The sequence below is a fragment of the Lagopus muta genome, chromosome 9 (assembly GCF_023343835.1).
Source record: "Lagopus muta isolate bLagMut1 chromosome 9, bLagMut1 primary, whole genome shotgun sequence".
In the NCBI taxonomy this organism is placed as follows: domain Eukaryota; kingdom Metazoa; phylum Chordata; class Aves; order Galliformes; family Phasianidae; genus Lagopus; species Lagopus muta.
In genome coordinates this window covers 8,967,568-8,987,019 of record NC_064441.1, presented here as the reverse complement: position 1 = coordinate 8,987,019, position 19,452 = coordinate 8,967,568, and the positions used below count along the sequence as shown (strand labels likewise).

General features: G+C 51.4%; 1 protein-coding gene across 6 annotated transcripts in view; it reads right to left on the bottom strand.

Annotated features, from left to right (window-relative positions):
* The window catches only part of RUBCN (rubicon autophagy regulator), a 26,323-nt gene continuing 6,871 nt past the window's right edge, over positions 1-19,452 (bottom strand). For 3 of the 6 annotated variants that reach the window (XM_048954567.1, XM_048954571.1, XM_048954572.1), the window contains exons 2-23: positions 18,888-19,041; positions 16,979-17,062; positions 16,006-16,165; positions 14,895-15,001; positions 14,282-14,422; positions 13,922-14,078; positions 13,291-13,827; positions 12,660-12,704; positions 11,313-11,408; positions 10,281-10,396; positions 9,614-9,815; positions 9,222-9,323; positions 8,345-8,419; positions 5,639-5,699; positions 5,025-5,157; positions 3,372-3,517; positions 2,970-3,034; positions 2,241-2,479; positions 1,797-1,858; positions 1,548-1,701; positions 1,110-1,203; positions 1-667 (exon numbers count right to left, since the gene is read on the bottom strand). In XM_048954567.1, coding sequence (XP_048810524.1) covers positions 501-667; positions 1,110-1,203; positions 1,548-1,701; positions 1,797-1,858; positions 2,241-2,479; positions 2,970-3,034; positions 3,372-3,517; positions 5,025-5,157; positions 5,639-5,699; positions 8,345-8,419; positions 9,222-9,323; positions 9,614-9,815; positions 10,281-10,396; positions 11,313-11,408; positions 12,660-12,704; positions 13,291-13,827; positions 13,922-14,078; positions 14,282-14,422; positions 14,895-15,001; positions 16,006-16,165; positions 16,979-17,062; positions 18,888-19,041 — 3,097 coding nt within the window. In that variant the 3' untranslated portion in view covers positions 1-500. The remainder of the gene's footprint in view (positions 668-1,109; positions 1,204-1,547; positions 1,702-1,796; positions 1,859-2,240; positions 2,480-2,969; positions 3,035-3,371; positions 3,518-5,024; positions 5,158-5,638; positions 5,700-8,344; positions 8,420-9,221; positions 9,324-9,613; positions 9,816-10,280; positions 10,397-11,312; positions 11,409-12,659; positions 12,705-13,290; positions 13,828-13,921; positions 14,079-14,281; positions 14,423-14,894; positions 15,002-16,005; positions 16,166-16,978; positions 17,063-18,887; positions 19,042-19,452) is intronic. The other 3 variants (XM_048954569.1, XM_048954568.1, XM_048954570.1) reach the window with 3 other exon arrangements.

The window sequence follows — 19,452 nt, the reverse complement described above, 5'->3', positions numbered from 1 at the left end:
CCCCCCCCCCCAAGCCCTCCCATATTTCCATGTACACACAAACTAGCAGCAAGAAGCAGAATGGGAGGACTTGGAGAGCTGACTTCCCTCTCCCAGGAGCAGATGGCCAGAGCTTCCAGTGTCCAGCTGATGAGCAGAAAGTGCTGACCCCACCGAGGACTCCTCCAGGAAGAAGGGGATGGAGATGGACAAGGAGGAGGCTGCAGACAGGCTCACAAGTGATTGCCTGGTAAAGACTCACTTTCTGCCTATGGGGCAGACAGGACTGGCCACCACCTTTCCCCTCATCAAGGCATCCCAGGGCGTCCATTACCTGGAACAGACTGGATGACAGAAGGTAATCCTTCCCTAACGCTGTACAGGGGAAAGCAGATCCCTTTGACACTGCTCCAGGTATGATGAGTATCCTGCCAGTCCTCCTCACCGTAAGTATGCTTGGTTCAGTCTCTGGTGATGAAGGTGTAAATAAACCCGGTGCCTGCTCCTCTGCTGCACCGTGCTTAGGTGGCTGTTGCTGCCTCCTGCTGCTCTAGCTCATCATCTTCATAGTCTGAGATGTAGGATTCCATGCTCTGCTTGGCCAGCAGCTCTCTTCGGGCTTGGAGTCGCTCGCAGCGAGGGCAGCGTGTGGACTTGAAGCAGGACTTGTGGTAGCAGGCTTTGCATTCTGGGGGAAGAAAAGGAGAGCAGCTGAAGGCTGGCACATGCTGCCTGGCTCTCCACACCTGCAGAGAAATGCTCCAGATTTGTCCAGGAGGACAAACACCAGAAGCAGGCATTTGGCACTGCTGAAAGCAGCAAGAACTCATGCTGTAAAGTACCTAACTTGAAACTGCTCCAGTCTTAACTTTGACCCTGCAGCACATGCTTCACTGCAGGGCAGGGCTGCTGCCCTGGATGAGCAAATACCATTGTAATATTATTTTAAACACTGTTGTAAACAACAACTGATCTGCTGCTGATATCATGTGGTGCAGACATAGCTGTTCATAGAAGCACTGTGGTCTGGCTGCCTGTGTTTGGCTCCATGCTTCTTACTGGCACAAAGCCACTCAAAAATGAAGAAGCAGACATTGCTGACCCCCTTCCTCTTTCTCCCCATACCTCACCTTCACATGTCTTGCACTTGTTGAGCTCAAAGGGGAAGATGATGTCGCCTTCATTCTGGCAGAACTCGCAGATGAAGCCTTTGGCTTGGCACAGCTAGGAGAAAAGGCCAGGAAAAAAGTAAGCTCAACGCTCCTCATCTCTCTGGAGCTGGATAGTAGGACACGGTGTCTTGCTCTACCTATGTGGGACAGTCCATCCCCAGCATGAAGCATAGCTAAGGCAGAATCAACGTGTTAAGGATAAAGTCAAAATAGGGTAAGAAATATCCCACATGTGCTGGGTAGCAGTTCTGTGGAACAGGTGAGAGCAGCAAGCTTGTAATCAGTTAATTCTGTGATTGCTCTGCATGTCAAATGCCTTCCCACTGGCTATTTACACAGAAAGCCTACCCAAAGGGTGTTTCAGAGCTGTGCAGTAGGTGGCTATAGAGGCCTTACCATGCATTTCTCAACGTGCAGGCTGCCTGCCTTCAGGAGCTCTGTCAGGCGAGGCACCAGGTCCCCCCTTTTGGTGGCACTGAGGTCACTCAGAGAGTAGAGATGCAAATCCTCTGTCAAGTGGCCAGGCACTGCATCGAAGGAGTCCAGGAGACTGCAAGGACAGCAAAACTGGAGCTCAGAGCAGAGGAACTCAACTGAGTCAGATACAGGACAGCAAACAGCTTAACATCGCACCCCAGGACTCACTCTTTAGCTAGCCGGCAGGTCTTAAACATGTTCTTCATGTGGAAGAGCTGGATTCGCAGCAGCTGGAGAGGAAGGAGGGACACAAGGGATCAGTAAACAGATCACAGACCTTAACCAAACACGTCTGCCCCGTTTCCTGCATTGGTGAAACGGCTGCTGTTCCCCTGGTACAGGAGTGTTTACACCACGCTGGATACAGCGAGCACAACAGTCACCACACGCTCCAGGAAATAAACCAAGGCCCAGCTGGACACCAAGCAGAAATACCTTCCCATTCTGTGCTGCTGCACAGGAAACAAGATATGAACGGAAACCCACAGCGCTGAGGTTTTAAGCTTCAGAAACTGAAATATCCGCTTCTCAGCTTCTCCAATGCACGATTTACAACTGGCAGCCACCCTCCCCCTGCAAGCCCCACCCAGGAAGGTGAGGGAAGGGGCTTACCCACACTTGGTTGAGAGACTTCACCTTCCGGTACAGGGCAGGATTGATATCTTGCACGTTGAAGAGCGGGTCGCTCCAGATCTTGCTCAGCAGGTCTTTGGAGAAGTTGCTCACGTAGTACTTGCTGAAGTCCCACTTGCGCAGGATGCGGCTGGGGATGACTGTCTGGGCGTTCTCGTGGCAGCACTGGCAGAAATACTTCCCCAGGTACTCACAGTACCGCAGTCGCTTGATGTAATCTAGCCAAGCCCAGGGGAAGGGGGAAGTCAGGTGAGGTGCAGGCTCTGCCCATCCGTGTATCAACATTTCCAGCGAGGAAGGCGTTCTGCCTTGCCAGCTCCTCCTCCGGCCCCAGACTGCTCAACAGTGGAGCTTGAAAGCATGCTGCAGGCTGCAAAATTCTTTGAGGACCACAACCCACCTATCAATCCATGCTGTTAGAGGAGTGCGCAAAAGCTGTGACCCAAATTTGTGGATACAGACACTGCAGACCCACCAGGCTACCAAAGGATAGGAAGGTAAGTGTTGCAAAGACTGTCCATTTACAGGTCCTCAACACATGTATGCTGACATGTGAGCAGAGCTGGCAAAGGCCTTAGAAATGACACCATGAAAAAGCATACCATCTTCCCAATGACCTCATGCTGAGCTCTGCTGCAATCCACCCCCTCTGCATCTTCCCACTCTCACAGGTTATTCCCTGCTTTCCAGCTATTGCTCAGCACTCACCAGGATCGGTCCGGATGCCACAGCCTGCACACCGGTAATTCTGCTTGGCCACAGCTACCTTCCTCCTGTCCAGAGTCAAAAGATGACATAAGTGAATCCAGGCCTGATGGCACCCAGCACCTGACAACAGGCGCTGACACAACTCTGGACATGCACATCCACATTCCTTGTGATGAAAGTGTGGATGACAGGTGAGTGGAAGAAGAAAGCCTTGTTGCACACCAAAGATAGGAAGCACAGGCACCACATGGAGATGGCCAATGTGGATTTAGCAGGCTGAGAGCAGAGAAGCCCTGCTAGCCAAGTAGGAAAGGAAAGACAATCAACCATGGAAAAACCTAAAACAAACAATGGGGGGAAAGGGCAGGTACCCAGAGAGCCCTCTACTGTATGAATTCTTACGTTGGGGCTGGGTGAACGTTGAAGATGATCTGTGGTCGTGGGGGGGCCCACTCCAGGTTTCCACGCACCCGAATCCTCAGCTTGTAGATGTCGGCGTGTTCTCCGTCATCAGGAGAGACGGGCAGAGAGTCGGGGATGGGCAGGAGCTGGGAGAGGCAGGTAAAAGGATCAGACCCCTGCCTAGAACTATACAGGCAATGCACCTGGCTGGTGCCTGGCACCTACTGCCTAGCCCTGTCCCAACAACAGGCTGTTGTGGCTGAATAGAGGAGCTGGAAAAAGGGATTTCCCCAGGGGTTTGAGCACTCTGCTGTATGAGGCTGCAGGAGCAGAGCCCGGCACTGCTGCACCCTATTTACACATGGGCTCTTCAGGAACTTTCACTATTTCCAAGCAGCCCAGTTTCCTGGGCAGGTCTCCTCATGCTTCCCAAGCACAGCCTAACTCCAAGCTCACTGGGGCGTGTGATGCTTCAGCCCTTCAGGGCGTGGGCAAGCTGAAGAGCCTGGCAGAGTTGGGCACCATGCAAGATGAAGATCCTGGTACTGAATGTGATGCCTTCAAGGAGTCTGATCGTATGTCACCCAGATCCCCAGAACAACTGCATATCAAAGAGCAACCTGCACTTCAAGGAGACCAAACAGCAGCCTCTGTGAAGAACCCCGTGGAGAAGGGCTGAGCACAAGACAGGTAAACCCAATGCCAAGTTTGTTCTCTGCAGACATTAGTAGGAAAAGGCCAAGGCACCGCTGCCCAGGAAGATGTGGTAGCAACACCCTATGAGAACATGCTGCAGGGGGAAAGGAAGAAGCCACACAGCTGGGCTGAGTGCCTTCCAGGGAGCTGTCAGCACCACTAGGGATACCTTCTGTTCTTTGTGAGGTTTTTCACTTCTTTCTGGTTCCTCCACAAGACCCAGACCCCATGGCCCCACGACAGCTCATTTCCAACACTGGTGCCTCAACAAAGGAACCATTTGGCATGTTGACAGTCGAGCAGTTAGTGCACACTGTGGCCCATGCATGTTCCCTCCAGGCACATCATCCACTCCCAGCATCATCCGCTCCCAGCGTACCAGCAGGAGTTTTTTGGAAAGCTGCCTTTTCTTATACCAGCCAGGATGCTTAAACAGCTTTTTTAAAGACCATCTCAGGCCCTGAAAACCAACAGCAAACAAGCAATCAAGGTGCCTAGCAAGAGCAGTGGGTGAGCAGCCATGCAGGCCTTGCTTATGCCCCAGCTCTAGGGGATTTTGCCCCAGTTGTGCCCAAGCACAACTTTTGCTTGGGAGCCACTGCTGTTCCCAAACTGCTGCCTCTGTCCTCTCAGCCCTCTCGGCTGTTAGCCAAGGCACTGCACAGCAAGCGGCAGGGCCTGGACAAAACCCATCCTTCTCTCCTCCAGTTTCATCAGAACTAGCAAAGGCCCTGGGCAGTGGGCATGAAGCCAGGGAATGTGTGAAAAGGATCAAATAATCGGTGAGTTGGGATTTCCAAAGAGCAGTGAGAGCTCTGCACTGTATGCTTTTCTAATCACCGTGCCTCAGTACTGCCCTGCTCCTGTGCTGGCACCTCCAAGCAGTGCCCATGTACCTTGGTGGTGCCACCTCAGTCACTGTCACCCTCCTGTACACAGACATACTCACACCCCTACCTTCTGCGGGGCGTCATGTTCAGGGACCAGCCATTCCAATTCGGAGGCAGCTGGCAGCTGCATGCCCTCAAACTGCTTCAGCAAACCCATGGCCACAGCTTCTGCAGAGTTTGAATTGCCGAATGAATGGGATCTAGCCAAGAAAGGAAGCAGTTAGTACTAGGGGTCTCAAAGCTGTGCTGCTTCACGTTCCCCCATTCTCTGATGCTAATTCTCAGCTCAAGCAGGGACACAGCTTTACACCTGTCCCAGATGAGAGAGAAAGGCAAGGGAAGCTCAGAGCCAGCAGAAACCAGAAGCCAGGCAGGCCATATACTCCAAGTCATGCCAGCTCCTCTTCCCAGCCTCCTACCACTAGAAATTGTGGGGATCTCCCCAGACACAGCCACATCATATCTCATGTCTATATAGCATGTGAATGATCTTTATCATCCCAGGTGCTGCTTTCCAAATTCAAAAATAGGACCCAGCTGTGCCTCACTGGTAAGAAAATGTAGGGATGGAGGGAGGGATGTGCAATCCAGTGCAAATCAGCAGCTGAAGCACCTGGAAGTAGAGCTGGGCAGGAAAGGGAACTGGGTACCAAGATGTCTCAGTGCAAGCTGAATACGTACATGGACTCTGAGGAGAGAAAGGACTTCCTGCTGGAGTCAGGGTTCCTCTTGATGTCTGCATCTGAATCAGAAACAAACATGATGGAGCAAACTGGACAGGGCTGAAGAATACATTCACTCCAAACGGAAGCTTCATTTTAAAAACTCGTCAAGCTGTTTAAAAGCACAGAAACTACAACATCAGCTTCTACCAGTGATACAGAGCAGCAAGGAGAGGTGCAGTCAAATTAATCACCTGTTGGGAGTTACAAGGTAAGGCACAGTGGGATGCTGCAAAAACACAGCCAGGATTTGGTGTGGAAGGTGGTGCAGGTCACACACCAAGTCCTAGTGTTTACACAGCCTGTAACAGTGCACACAGCTGGAGCTAGGAGGGCACAACAGCAAGGTTAGCTAGAAAGTTTAGTAGCTCTTTATACACTACAGGTGCTGCAGGGCATTAGCAATGGGATGCAAAACCCTCCTCTCTATTGAATCATACAACTCAAGATAAGTGGCTGTGCCACAGCTTGTCAGCTGTTGCACCACAGCACTGGCAGCCTGAGTCCTGCGCTCGAGAGATGAGTCAGCATCCATGTGGCTGCAGGGGTCAGTCCTATGCAGAGGCACAGAGCCATGAGGCTCTCTCTGGGAAGCAGAGATCCAGGATCTCTGGAATAGACCTGGGCTTTACCACATCCCTCCTCAGGGCCAGGATGTGGGCACCACAGCAGTATCCCAGTGGTACCTGCCCCCCATGCGTGGCTCTGGAGTCACTCTGCTCTGCTACCCATGCAGGTCAGTGACACAGACCACTCAGATTGTGTCCAGGCACCAGCTCATGCTTGCTCTGCAGCAGAAAGCTAACACCCCGAGCCATCAGCTTTGCTAGGAAGAACAGGGTTGCTCCAGCAGAACAGGGAGCAAGAAGTTCTGAAGAAGTGCTCTCCTGGAGCAAATGACTCTTCAGCTGCTCCTGGCTTCAGAAAGGGAAGGGTATGCAAAGAGCCCAGGTTGAGCCTCGATAGACCTTCACTAAGTTTACAAACTCATGCTAGCAGAGGTCAACATGGACACATAACACTGTGTTTGACATCCATTGCTAGTAACTGACACACGAAAGCATCCTGATGCTAAGGAATCCACCCATCTACATCATGCAAACAGACTTCTTGTTGCAGAAAAGAGGGAACTCAGCCAAAATGAGCCTCCTAATCATATACCGCACTGCAGATGTATCTACCATGCTCTGAGGCCTTTGGTTCTGTGCAAGAAGACTTTGCATGATCCTAGAGTACGACGAACTCAAGCAAACAGTGCAGCACACACAGTATAGGACAGGCCAAGCACTATGAGGAGATCTTGGGCAGAGCACTGCTATCATCTCAGGGAGGGCAGAGGGATCCAGACCTGGCCCTAGGCTCCCCTGGGTGCTGGGATCCTGTCATCACTCCCTCCCCACTCTTAATTGCAGACACTCCTCAAAAGTCTCCACTTAGCTGCCCCAAATGTCTCCGCTGCTAACGCTTTCACCATGTGGGACAGTCCCCAGGGGGTTGGTGAAATGCACACAAAGTCAGGGAAGTCACCTAGCCCTGAGCTGCCAGCTTCAGGCCAGGATGAGCCAACTCTGCATTGAATTCATAGGATACAGCAGGATTGACGGGAAGCTCTGAGCACTAGCATCTCCAGCAGGAGCAGCACACTGATGTCAAATGCTGACAGCAGAGATCAGCAGCTAAGCAATACCAGGCTGCACATGATCACAGCATCCAGGGCCTCCAATGGGTAAGAAACACCTCTTTCCAGCTTTTCTCACTACTTTTCCCTCAAAGACCTCTTTCTAGAAGGATTCTTCCCCAAGTCAGGTCTTGTCAGGAAGGGAAGGGCTGGCCACAGTTTGAATCAGAGTCATTGCACGCCAGCTCTGTGGAATCAAGCAGGATGACTCTTCCCCAAGGCACCAACTGCTTCAGAGTGCTTCGGGCCTGTGCTTGCTCTGCCTTGTGCCCAAAAGCTGGCAGTAGAGTCATTCAAAGAGCAAGATTCCTTTCTTTTTGGTTCCCTCCTTGGCTTGCGTGTGATCAGAGAGGCAACTGTTTTCAGCAGGGCAGCTCCATTCAGAGCCATCGTGTTAGAGGGCAGCACCTCTGAGATGGACCTCTGGTGCTGCAGCAGAGGACTGCTGTCACAGAGCCCAGCAGCTACAGAATTACAGCGCTATGCTTTTGCCTTCCTGAGTCCCACCCCAGGCTAGACAGGTTTTCCAAGCAGCAGGCATGTTTTGTGTATTCAAAATGCTGCATGGAAAAATCCCCTGGGGGGTGGTGACCAGGCAGAGCTCCTCTGCTTCCTCTTTGCTCCCAGCAAAGCACCGTCCTTCCACAGCTCTTCTTGCTGACACTTGGATGACACTGTGTCACTGTTCCCAAATCAGAAAGCATGAGGAGCTGGTTTACATGGACTAAGCTGTGAGGAAGGACAGTTGAAATACCCACACCGGAGACTTAGGCCAGGGCCTGACAGTAAATTTCAGTGATTTGTTGCCTGATCTGAAGCTGATCTGCTGATGAACTCGATACCTGATGAGCCTGTACAGATTGAGGCCTCTGCACTCCCTGCAACACCCTGAGGGGGCACGCTGAGAACTGTGCACGTGCGAGGCACACACACGCACACACCTTGCACACACACGCACGCGTGCCAAGGGAGCACTGCAGGTACTACCTGAGAACAAGGAAGCCATTGACACTGAGAGGCCGTCCTTGGACATTTGAATCAGGTTAGATCCATCGTTACCATCTGTATAACACGGTGATGACAAAACAGTTCACTTCAGTGCTTTGGCCAGACCAATGGGAAAGGGCATAACACAAAAGCAACACTCGCATGGGAGAAGCCAGAACTAAATTCACACACCCCTAAAGGGACTTCAAAACCAAGTCCAAAATCTAGCTCTCAGGAACTGAAATGGGGGCTTTGCTGTCAAGTCACAGACAAGAAGACTGAGAACTTTATAAACTGAGACCAGATTGCTCCATCTTCTCTCATCTCACCTCTAAAGTCTAAAGCATGACCGAGGTACTGCTGAGATATGAGCCATCCATCCCGGAGGACAAAGGAGGCTTCGAAGGAAGGGGATGACCAGGGACCTAAGGCAGGTCTCCTGCATGCAACAGGCTCAGCCGCACTAGCAGCCAGGAGCAGAGACCAGGCGCAGTACAGGTCAGGGGCTGACCAGCACCCACTGCTCCCACCCAACACACAAGTCTGCTCCTACTGCTTGGGGAGGAAGAAAGCAGGGTGGCAGCCCTCCCATCTCTCCCTGGCTGTGACAGCTGCTCTGTGACCTGGCAAGTGAAATGGAAACCATGTGCCAGTTCTGAATGCTAAAGAATTATAGAGGATTTTGAAGGAAAGTCATGCCACCACATGAGAGAAACTGGTTGATCTGTTCATGCTCAGCATTCAGCCATTTGTTTGGGAAAAGCCATCCTGAAGGCCGAAAGGACATGCTCTCCTTTAGTGTGACTGAGCTCAATGCAACCAGGCCCAGGAGAAGTCTCTCTCTGTGCAAGAAGCTAATGCAGCCATTGCCTCTTACCTCGGATCTCGTACTCCTCCACATCCTCCGCAGAGCCCGAATCAGACAGGCGCGTGGAGCCATGGGAGCTGAACTGGGACTCACTGTCTGTCGCCACAAGGCCTGGGAGATAAAGGGAAGGCAACACAGCCAGGCCATCAGTGCGAGCAGCTGAACGGGGCACGGACAGCAAAGGGGTAAAGTGATAGCCAGCTGTGACCAGGGAAGGGTGGATGGCAAGGATGGAAAACAGGTTCTGTGGCTTCAAAATGAAACCACATTCCTTAACTCAGTGTCACCAGGGCACGAGTGTTACGCATATATGGTATCGGCCCCACTACACTGTAATATGGCAGGGTTTCACAGATCTCTGCACCACCCTGTTAGAAATGAGCACAAAAAACATCACCCACTGTCTGAGCCCATCTCCTGGCAGCTAGAGAACATGTGCTTGGTGCGGATCTGCTGGCGCCTAATGCGAATCTTTTGTTTGAGCTCCTGGATCTCCTTGTCGCTGTCTTCCTCTTCCTCCTCCAGCTGCCGGCTCATCATGTTGCATTTCATCAGCTCGATAGCAGCAATTAGTGACTCTGAGATGCTAAAGTGAGCATTCTCCTGCAAGGCAAAAGCAAAAGTATTTGAGGCTGTAGCACAGGGAAAATTGGGAAGCCTTGGTAACATATGGTTTAATATTTTCATCCAGAAAGGTGGCAGAAAGACCTTATACCTTTCTGGCCCTATGAAATCTCACTCTTCTATGAGAACCTAGAAATCAAAGCCTTTTGAGGCAACAGAATTGTTGCAAAACATAGGGCAAGTCTTACAAAGTGGATGTGCAACATCTCCATGCTGGGGAGTCAACACATGCCCGTAAGGAGCCACAACAGGCAGCCAAGCTGCTGCATGTAACACTAGATGGGCAAATCTTTGAAGCCAGCCATAAATGAGCAACTCAACTTGAAAGTTCTATGCCCAGCTCTATAGCAGGAAGTAGCATGTGATTATCTCCCCCACAGAGGAAGGTAGCACTGAATCTGCAGTAAAATTTCTCCAGAGAACACAGGCTGCTGCCTCCCTCACCTTTTCCAGATCTGCACAGCTGCCAAAGTCCTGCTCAGAGAGGTAACTGATGAGGGACTGCCCTTCTGAGGGTCTTCTGAACATTCCTTCCCCCGAGCTCAGGTACTGGCCAGAGTCTGGAAAAACAAGACAGCAACATTATGAAGGAAGGACCAGGAAATCCACTGCTCCAAGCACTGGGTAACAGCCCATGCTCTGTGTTAGTTCACACAGCCAACAGCTGTTTATCCCACTCTACAGACAGAACTAGATCCAGCTTCATCCACTGTAATGGAGAACAGCGACCAACACAGGGCCATTACAATGACAGCAGGCATTCTGAAAACATTCAGCCCTCCTGAACATCCCACCCTAAGCAGGAAGGAGCAGGAGATCACTTGACTGTTCTGGCTGCTATCAGATGTTCTCCTGCTTCTCTGTGGCTCTTGGACAGGAGGCAGCAGTAATTTTGGAACAATGACTAGGGCCAGCTCTGCCCTGGAGCACAAGGAGACCTTGACCTCAGGCAGCCCTAGGGCACCACCACAGCACATCATTAATAATCATCATCCCCACACATCCTGGGCAGAGCTGCTAAGACAGCAACCACGAAAGTACTCCTGGCAGGCCCTCATAACAGCCTTCAGGTAGCCAATGTTTGTTATTCGGGATAAAAAGAAAGAGAAGGCAAATGCCAAATAACAAAACAATATGAATAACAGACATGCTCTAGCATACTGTAGGTAGCAGAGTGGATACACACCCATGCCAAGAGGAAAAACTTTTAATGAGTTGCTCAGCATTGATGCTGCTGGACCCACAGAGGCTCCTGCAGAGCCCACATCTGAGCACTGCAGCGAGTCCTCATTCACCCAGAAGGCCAGACAGACCTTCAGGGTGCAATCTCCAAGCTAACAAGCCTTTCCAGTTCCCAACCAGCTCACTACAAGCCAGCTCCTGCATGCCTGCATCCCACAAGCAGGTGCCAGAAGCTGAGGCTGCTACAGTGCATGCCCAGGAGCAAACATCCCCGCTGATGCTCACTGTACTTACCATACTCCATGTAGAGGGAGCTGGGCGTGCTCAGTTCACTGCTCTGAGTGGAACCAGAGACCATCCCTCTTCCTCCACCTGTATCTGAATGGGATTCTGCAAGGGAACAAGACAACACCAGGCACATGTCAGCAATCCAGAAGTGCCCAGCCCAGAGCATGGTGTGAAATGAAAGGAGATCATCATCATATGGGTGGGCACAAATGGATGGGAATCAACACGGGAAATCCTCCACTTGGCTCACCTGCTCTGTGCCATGCCTGAAGTCAAGCCCAAGAGGGAAGACAACTAGAGGGGCATTTCAGGCAGCAGGGGATGGGTGAAAGGGAAAGAAAAAAAGGCCATGACAATTATGGATCAGTCAGGTCCTGAGCCTTTGTCTCTTTATGCCGTGCAAATCTGGAAAATGCAATAGTTCCTGCAAGCACCTCTGACAGCCCCATCTTCCCCCTGGAGCAGTTCCAAGGAAGAATCACCCCATAAGGCTGGGACACGAGATATGGGGACATCTAAGCAGCCAAGGGATCTGCGAGGCTTGTGGCCTGGACAAGGGTGCAAGAAGGCATCTGAAGGATACACTCTTGCTCAGCTGGGAAAACCCAGGTTCCCTGCACACCAGAGCCAGGATCACAGTGATCAAGGTCACCTCCCCACACATGATGCAGGGCTGCACACTGCCAGGCTGAGCTGGTGGGGACCGCCAGGAGCTGGCCTCATTGGGGACAAACAACCGCCACTATTTTGCAGACAGCAAGGCTCCAGAGAGCAGCTGACTTGGCTGGGAATGCCCAAAAACAGCCTACTGCTGGAAAGCAGCACCCTGCAGCTCCTGCTGAAGCCGGAGTCAGAGCAAGGAACAGGGCTAGGCACATCTGTCCCTGCTTTTGCCAACTCTAGGAGGAGCCTTCCCAGCCATGGACTGCTCAGCACCCAGTGCCATCAGCATCAAACTGCCCCTTGCTGCAGATCTGCCCCATGAAAAATATCACATTGAAGCCCACGCCTTCAGGGCTACCAGCCCTTGGCCACCAGGGGCAACCTCTTCTGGCTCCCAGAGTAATGGGGGGAGGAGACAGCGGGGGAAGAAGCTCAGGGACTTGCTGGTCAGCACTTCCTAACGCCATGCAGAAGAGCTGGGTGCCAGCCTTGGTCTGGACCACTACTGCCAAAATCCAGGCTGGGATCTTCAGTCAGGCCACATGCATAAACCTGAGGCACTTCAAAGCACCTGGGACTCCTGGGAGAAAAAAAATTTTGTTTGCTTTCTAAATGGATATTAATGGGTTGATGGAAATTCTGAACTGAATGCAGTGATCACTAATGAGGCTGTTTTGCTGGCTCCCAAACCTGCCACTGGATCTTCTATTATAATGGTGATATCCCTGAGGCCTCCTGGACAGACAGAGGAGGAAGAGGGCAGCATTAAGGGAAAGAAAACAGAGACAGACTGGTTACTACGCAGCAAGAACTTTTGTTTCTCCCATGTAGGCAGCACCAGCGGGACTGACTCCCACAAAATGGTTGTCCCTTCACTCCCAAATCCTCCCACCATGCATTCACACACTCAAGAGCACAGGAGAGCCCAGCAGGTTACCAGTACCATGACAAGAGGCTCCAAAGTCTGCCACAGCTCTATCCCCCAAGCGGACAGGACCAGAGGGAAAGGAGAACAGCTAATTCTGCAGCATCTCTGCTATTTGCTAAGCTTCCAGTGAAGGCCACAGCAGAGCTGCTAACACCAAAACTAGACTGGCCCACAGCATCCTGATGTCAGCCCATCACTCCAGTGTGGAGCAGAAAGATGGAGGGTAACAATCAAACCTCCAAATGCTTGCCCACTGCTCCCGTTGCTCATCTGACATGCGGAGTTGAAGGGAAAGCCAACATCCCAATAGTGGTGACTCCCACCTGGCCATGGTTCCTCATTGTGCCCACACCCCACAGCCACCCCACGCACCAAGCAAAGCAACCCCATTACCGTGCAATTTCCCCGAAGCCACATTGGTGTCAGAGTGTGAGCGCAGGTGGCTCTTCTTGAGGACGCCCTGCGACACCGATGACTGTCCCTCTGAAAAGCTGGACCGGCGCAACAGGCCCAGGCCCCTGCTGCCACATCCGTTTGCCCCCCGATCCCCTGAGTCCAGCTTCTGGGAGCTGCTAGAGGAGAACATGTTGGAGCTGCTGCTCTTACTGCTGCTGGTGCTGCTGGTGCTGCAGGCCCGGCCACGGCGCCCCAAGTTCCCGATGGCCAGGTACTCCGGCCCATCGTTAGCATCGCTTTGTGATTCATCCTGACTCCCTGTCCAAGTGTCCTCACTCTGGCTGGTGGTGCTGGAACTCATCTCGTTGGCTGGAGAGAAGGGGTCTTTGGGTGAGGGGATGTGGGATGGAGGGACAGCGCTGGGCTGCTCCAGAGGAGACCTGCCCTCGCTGAAGGAGGAGGACTGCGAGGCCAGGCAGTGTTCCTGGGGTTGGCTGGAGCTTGAGCTGATGGAGGAGCTTGCTGGTCTCCTGTCTGGACAGAGAGAAGAAGAGGATGTCACATATCCTCTGTGTGACCCCCTAAGCCAGCAAGGAGCCCAGCCTGAGCTTCCAGCACCTCTGGTTACCTGAGAGCCCAGAGGAGGCCGGGTGAGGCAGGCTGGAGAAGGACCCACAGTGGTGCTGCTGCATGCAGCCTGGAGACAGGGTATAGAAAGACCCAGGGAGCGCAGTCAGGCTCTGACTCTTCGTCACCGAAGACAGACCTTCACCCTTCCTGGTCAGCTGAAGAGAGGAAGCATCAATAAAACAGCATCTCAAAGGAGCAGCTTAAGAGACAGAAAAAACTGGACCTGCAGGGCCTGCACAAGCACCTGGTTACCAGCCAGCACAGCCCTGGGGCTGCAGGATGGGAGAAACACGCTGCAGCAAAGAAGGGAAGCAGCTCTTTATGCACAGCGAAGCAGCAAGCTCCATCTGGAAATTACCAGGCTCTCAGCGAGATGATCTAGGCAGCCCAGTGCCCCAGGCAGGCGGCTCTGTTGTCCTACAGCATCGTGGTCACACATCTCTCCTGTCCCAGCAGAGGGACCTGAGGAGCACACGGAGGGCAGTGATGTGCCAGCCAGCTGAAAGAACACAGACCCTATTTAATGAAGCATCATTAATTGCTCTCCTCTGGGGAGCTCTCTGCAAAGAAAGCAGCTGCTGTTCTCCTATGAGGAGAGGGCAGCTGGCACTGGGAGGCACTGGGATGGTGGCGTCACCAGCAGGAGGGGGAATCTGGCTGTCCTGGGTGCTGCCCAGCCCTCTGAGTGTGGCTGACCCCGAAGCCTGGGTCTTTTGGAGATGGCTTTAGAGGTGTCTCTTAAAAGGATACGGTTCCTGAGCCTCATATTCAGATTCTTGATGACAGCCAGAACCGAGGTGCCTCACTACAGACATTTCCTCCCATCCCCCCAACCCCTTCCTTTTGCTATTTCCCAAGTCTAGGCCCTTGTCCAAGGGTTCTGTGTGCTGTGAATGCAATATTGTATGAGCAGCCACAGCCGTACAGCATTTAGGGAGGGCCAGATGCAGAAGCCAGGGGTCTCAGCTCACCATGGATGTGTCGATCTGAGCCAGCAGCCTGGGGTTGTTCTGCTCGACAGCCTCCAGGCACTGCAACATGGCTGTGACGTGGGCGTCACTGAGAAGGAAGGCTGTGTCTGCAGAGAGAGAATTACTGTCAGAGGGCTTTCTCCCCACTGCCACCAGCATGAGGGTAGCAGAAGGTATATGATGCTCTTCCTGCAGCAGTCCGCAAGGAAAAAATTGCGAGAAAAGCCACCAAAGTGCTGGATATAAAACTTGGCAATTTTAGGAAAAACCTACATGAAGAGGAGGAGATGAGAGCCTTCCTCACCCAGCTAAAACCTGAGCCAAAAGATTTGCATTCCTAATTATTGTATTTGGTTCAAGGTTTTGTCTTAATTTGGGGGCTATCGAAAAACTTCTCTCTTCAGTACTCTAAAATACAAGATTAAAGAAAGATCCTGTCCCAGATCAGTTTAGATATCTTTGTCCTTGCTATTTATCTTTACTTTCTGACAAATTCTCAAGTTTTCACAAAAGTTCCTAATGTGCACGAATGGACTACAATTTTCACCTACAAAGGAGAAACACAGCTGTATTTCCACACATCAGCAGAGGTCAGACCTTCATCCTTTTGTTTAGAAATATTCCGGGGGAAGGGAAAAAAAAACAGCATTGTTTGAAACAGATTCAAAATTGACTTTCTTTGCACATTTTATTTCTTTGTAATGGGAAATGCATTTCTCCAAGTTTGCAGACCAGGACATGGACTTGAAACCAGACTGCTTGACTACCTGCAGCGGAAACCTTTGAGTCCACGCAAAGAAGCTGCTACAGCCCGATCTCCTAAGAGAAAGAAAATGAGAATATCCAACGCATTCAGACTTGCTCAAGCTCCTGTTAAGACAGCAAGGAGGACACAGACAAGCAGGACAAAGCATGTTGCAGACAAGCTCACTGCAGAAAACTAAAGCTCAGCTCTTCTGACCTGCATCCATGCATATACAGTATGACACAGCATGCTTTGTCTGACAGCACAGATTGCACAGATGCAAACTACCTTTTCTGCTGCTCCCCTCAAGCATGAGTTGGAAAATCTGCTTTCATACAAGGATGAAAAAGACTCATTTCTACTTGCCTGTGTAGAACTTCCTTATGTACTGCCTGTTCTCCAGGAGAGGTCTGAGCTGTGCCGAGAGGCAGTGGAACTGCAGGCTGTGCTGCAGCCACAGCTGTGCAATAGCTTGGTCACTGTGGCTGTCTGGGCTGGGCTGGCTGTTCTCATGCAGGCTGATGAACTGGAAATGAACCATGAAGGCGCAAGTTAGGGCAAGAAGAAGTAAGCAGAGGAGCAGGGGTCGTTCCTCCTCACAGCTCTGCAGCACCAGGCACTGTTGGTGAGAATGCAGTCACATCCAAGCAGCCACCAAGGCAGCACAGGGAGACAAAAGCACCGGAGAGGAATAACACTTCAAAGGTCAGCCAGCACCGGTGACCAAAGTCCTACCCACAGCCACCAGCAATATGAATTTCAATGGCATGTTCTCCTACCCCTGACCTGGAGGGACCCCACACTCCCAAATCTAATTGCTTTCCTGCAGTGACGGTCATGTTCTTGCTGACACATTAACTGATGTGAACATTCTTGCTGCTCTACAGCAGACTGCAATGGAAAGCATGAAATCTGCTCACATGTGACAAAGAGCAGCGTGGTGCCTTCAGGTCTCAGAGCACTGAGGGCTGAGAGCATCTCTGTGCATCAGCAAACAGCAAAAGCTAGGCAAAGAAGAGCCAATGAATGGTCAAGGCCAATATACAACCCAGAAATGGAACAGATGAAACCTCTGGAGATTTGTACAACACCATGAATCCCCACTGTGTGCACAGAAGCATTGCTTGTGCCAACTCCCTTGGTGATGCCTGCTGTACCCAACCAAGGAGGCCAGCCTGTAGGAAATTAGCAGCTGACTGTCTAACCCTAAACCACACCAAGTTCCTGGGATGTAGCTCACACACAACCACAGTGCTAGTTCATCCCTCACCAGTGGGTTCGCAGCCCAGCTGCCTTCCTCCCCCAGGCTGGGCACACCAAGGCACCCACCAGAACTCACCTTCTCCAGGTGATGAGCAGAGCTGGGACTCAGCCGGCGGATGTCCTTCACGAACTGCCAGTAATCCTTCTGCCTGCAGTACACCTGCTGGGACAGGCTTGGTTAGGGCCCACCATACACACGAGCCTCGAGTGACACAACAACGACAGTACAGCTGGCTCAGAGAACAAGGAGACGGCGTTCAACCCAGAACCTGTCAGGAGTTCCCACATCACTGGTCCCTTCCTGCCAGAGATGGACCTGGAGCAGCAGGCAGCACAAAACACATCCCAGCAGAACCTACAGCAACCACTGTCCTCCCATGCCAGTCACCAAGAAGGACACACCAGCATGGCTGAGCACCACAGATAAGAAATGTGATGCAGCACGTTCTTGGCATTGCATTCCTATCAGCTCCTTACTGCTGTTTGCCTTGGCTCTGTTCAGACAGTAAGTTATTTCTTCTTAGTTATTCTTCCAGTCAAAGAGGAACTGCAGAAGAATTGTTTTCCTCAACACTTTATCATGTTTAAGCACAGCCCCAACTGTTTCTATTTCAAAAAAAAGCTGATTTTTTTTCCTCCATCTCTGCTTCCTCTTTCACAAGTGTCAGAGGAAGGGGTTTCGTTTTGTGGTTTACTTGTTTGGGGGGGTATTTTTTCTGTTGTTTCTATTTTTAAGACCAAAGCACCAACACAGACATTTTGTCCCTTTATATTCAATTGGGGTTTTCTGGATAAAATAATAAAATTCATACAATAGTTAACAAATCTCTTACAGTGTACATACAGATTTTTTATTGTTTTAATTTATTTCTAGTCATAGCAAAAAAAGCTGATACAAAAATACATAACTAAAAGGAAGTTTCTCTGGAGTAAATATAATAAAAATCCTGCTAGGAAGCTGTACTTCCATGGGCCTCCCTTTGTAGCTAGTACAGATGGAGTACATAGCACTATATAAATACATAGACATACATATACAGAGAGAGAGGGTATGTATAGGCAAAGCACTTGTAAGAAAGAACTGCCTTTGCACACAGCATCGGGAACAGCACTGTGCTGCCCTATTTTGCAGGTGTCTATTTCCTCAAGCTGTGGCATGAACTGTTACTAACACAGAGACAAGCAGAAATCATTCCAATCTCACTTCCAAAGCCTCCGAATAGCACGTCTATCAGAAAAGAGCACTGTACTCCTCCTATTTAAAGGGTAACTTCTCTCTCTGCTCAAAGGAGATCGTTGGCCCACACCACTGCAGACTGACAGCACAGGGCATGACTTGACCAAGTGCAACGTGCAGCTCTCAGATCCAAGTAGCAAAGCTGAGATGGACTCTTCCATCGCATACATTGCATACAGCTCCTGGGCTCCAGCTGTGCAGCTCGTCGGGCTCCTCTGCACCTGGAGATGCTTGCAGTGTTGGAGCTGGTGGGAACGCTGCCCAAGGCATGCCCTGCAGGCTTGATGTAATTCTTACTGAGAAACAACTGCTGTAATTGCAAGCTGAGGGGAGATCTTCAGCATCTGCGGAGACTCCCCAGAGCAGGAAAGAAAAATTCTTCCCAGCAGTCATGGAGATGGGGACAGCTGGATGAGAATGGTGGAAGCTGGATACAGGCCCCTTTCACACAGAGCACAGATCCGGCTGCCAGCCCCACTATTCACACAGCTAACCAGAACCAGCCAAGGCCTGAGGCTTCTCTTGCCAGGCCTCGCTGGGGCATTGTCCAAGGACACACAACGGGAGGTTGGCTCGTGGCACATACAGCACTGCTGCTTTGCTGCAGGATGCAGTGCGGCCAAGGGAGGAGCAGGCCTCCCCTCAGCAAAAACACCTAAAAGCACACGTGATGGAAGGAACACAGGCACTTCTGAGGCGAGCTCAGCTCCTGCCACAGGACCGTGGTGTGGGTGGGACTGAGGCCTACCTTGTCGTGGATGAGCCCATGGTACAGGATGCTGTGCATGTCCCTGCAGAGCCGCTCCAGGCCGCCATACTTGGACCAGACGTTGGGGTTGCTGGTGGACACCAACCCTTCCACTGTGGTCTTCAGGTTGCCCAGCAGCTTCCAGTGCTCTTTCCTGCAGAGGAACACAGAGGGTTGCCTAATGAGCACCAGATTCAGGGCACAAGGAGCTTCACAGCAGGCCAAGCTCACTCCATAGGCTCTGGTCAGAGCGAAACCTTTGGTGGCTCCAATGTACGTTTCATAGATTCATAAACCACAGAATCACAGAATGGCTTGGGCCAAAAGGAACATATAAGCCCAGCCAGTCCCAAGCCCTGCCATGGGCTGGGTGCCCCTACCAGCTCAGGCTGCCCAGGTCCCATCCAACCAGGCCTTAAATGCCAAAATGTGCATTCCTGCAGGGTTTTAACAAAAGCTTTGGAGATAATGGTTTAGAACGAAAGTTTAACCTTTACATTGGCATGAGAAAACTCCGGTGTTTTAGACACCCAAAATCAACCAGATTGCCAAAATAAACAAAACA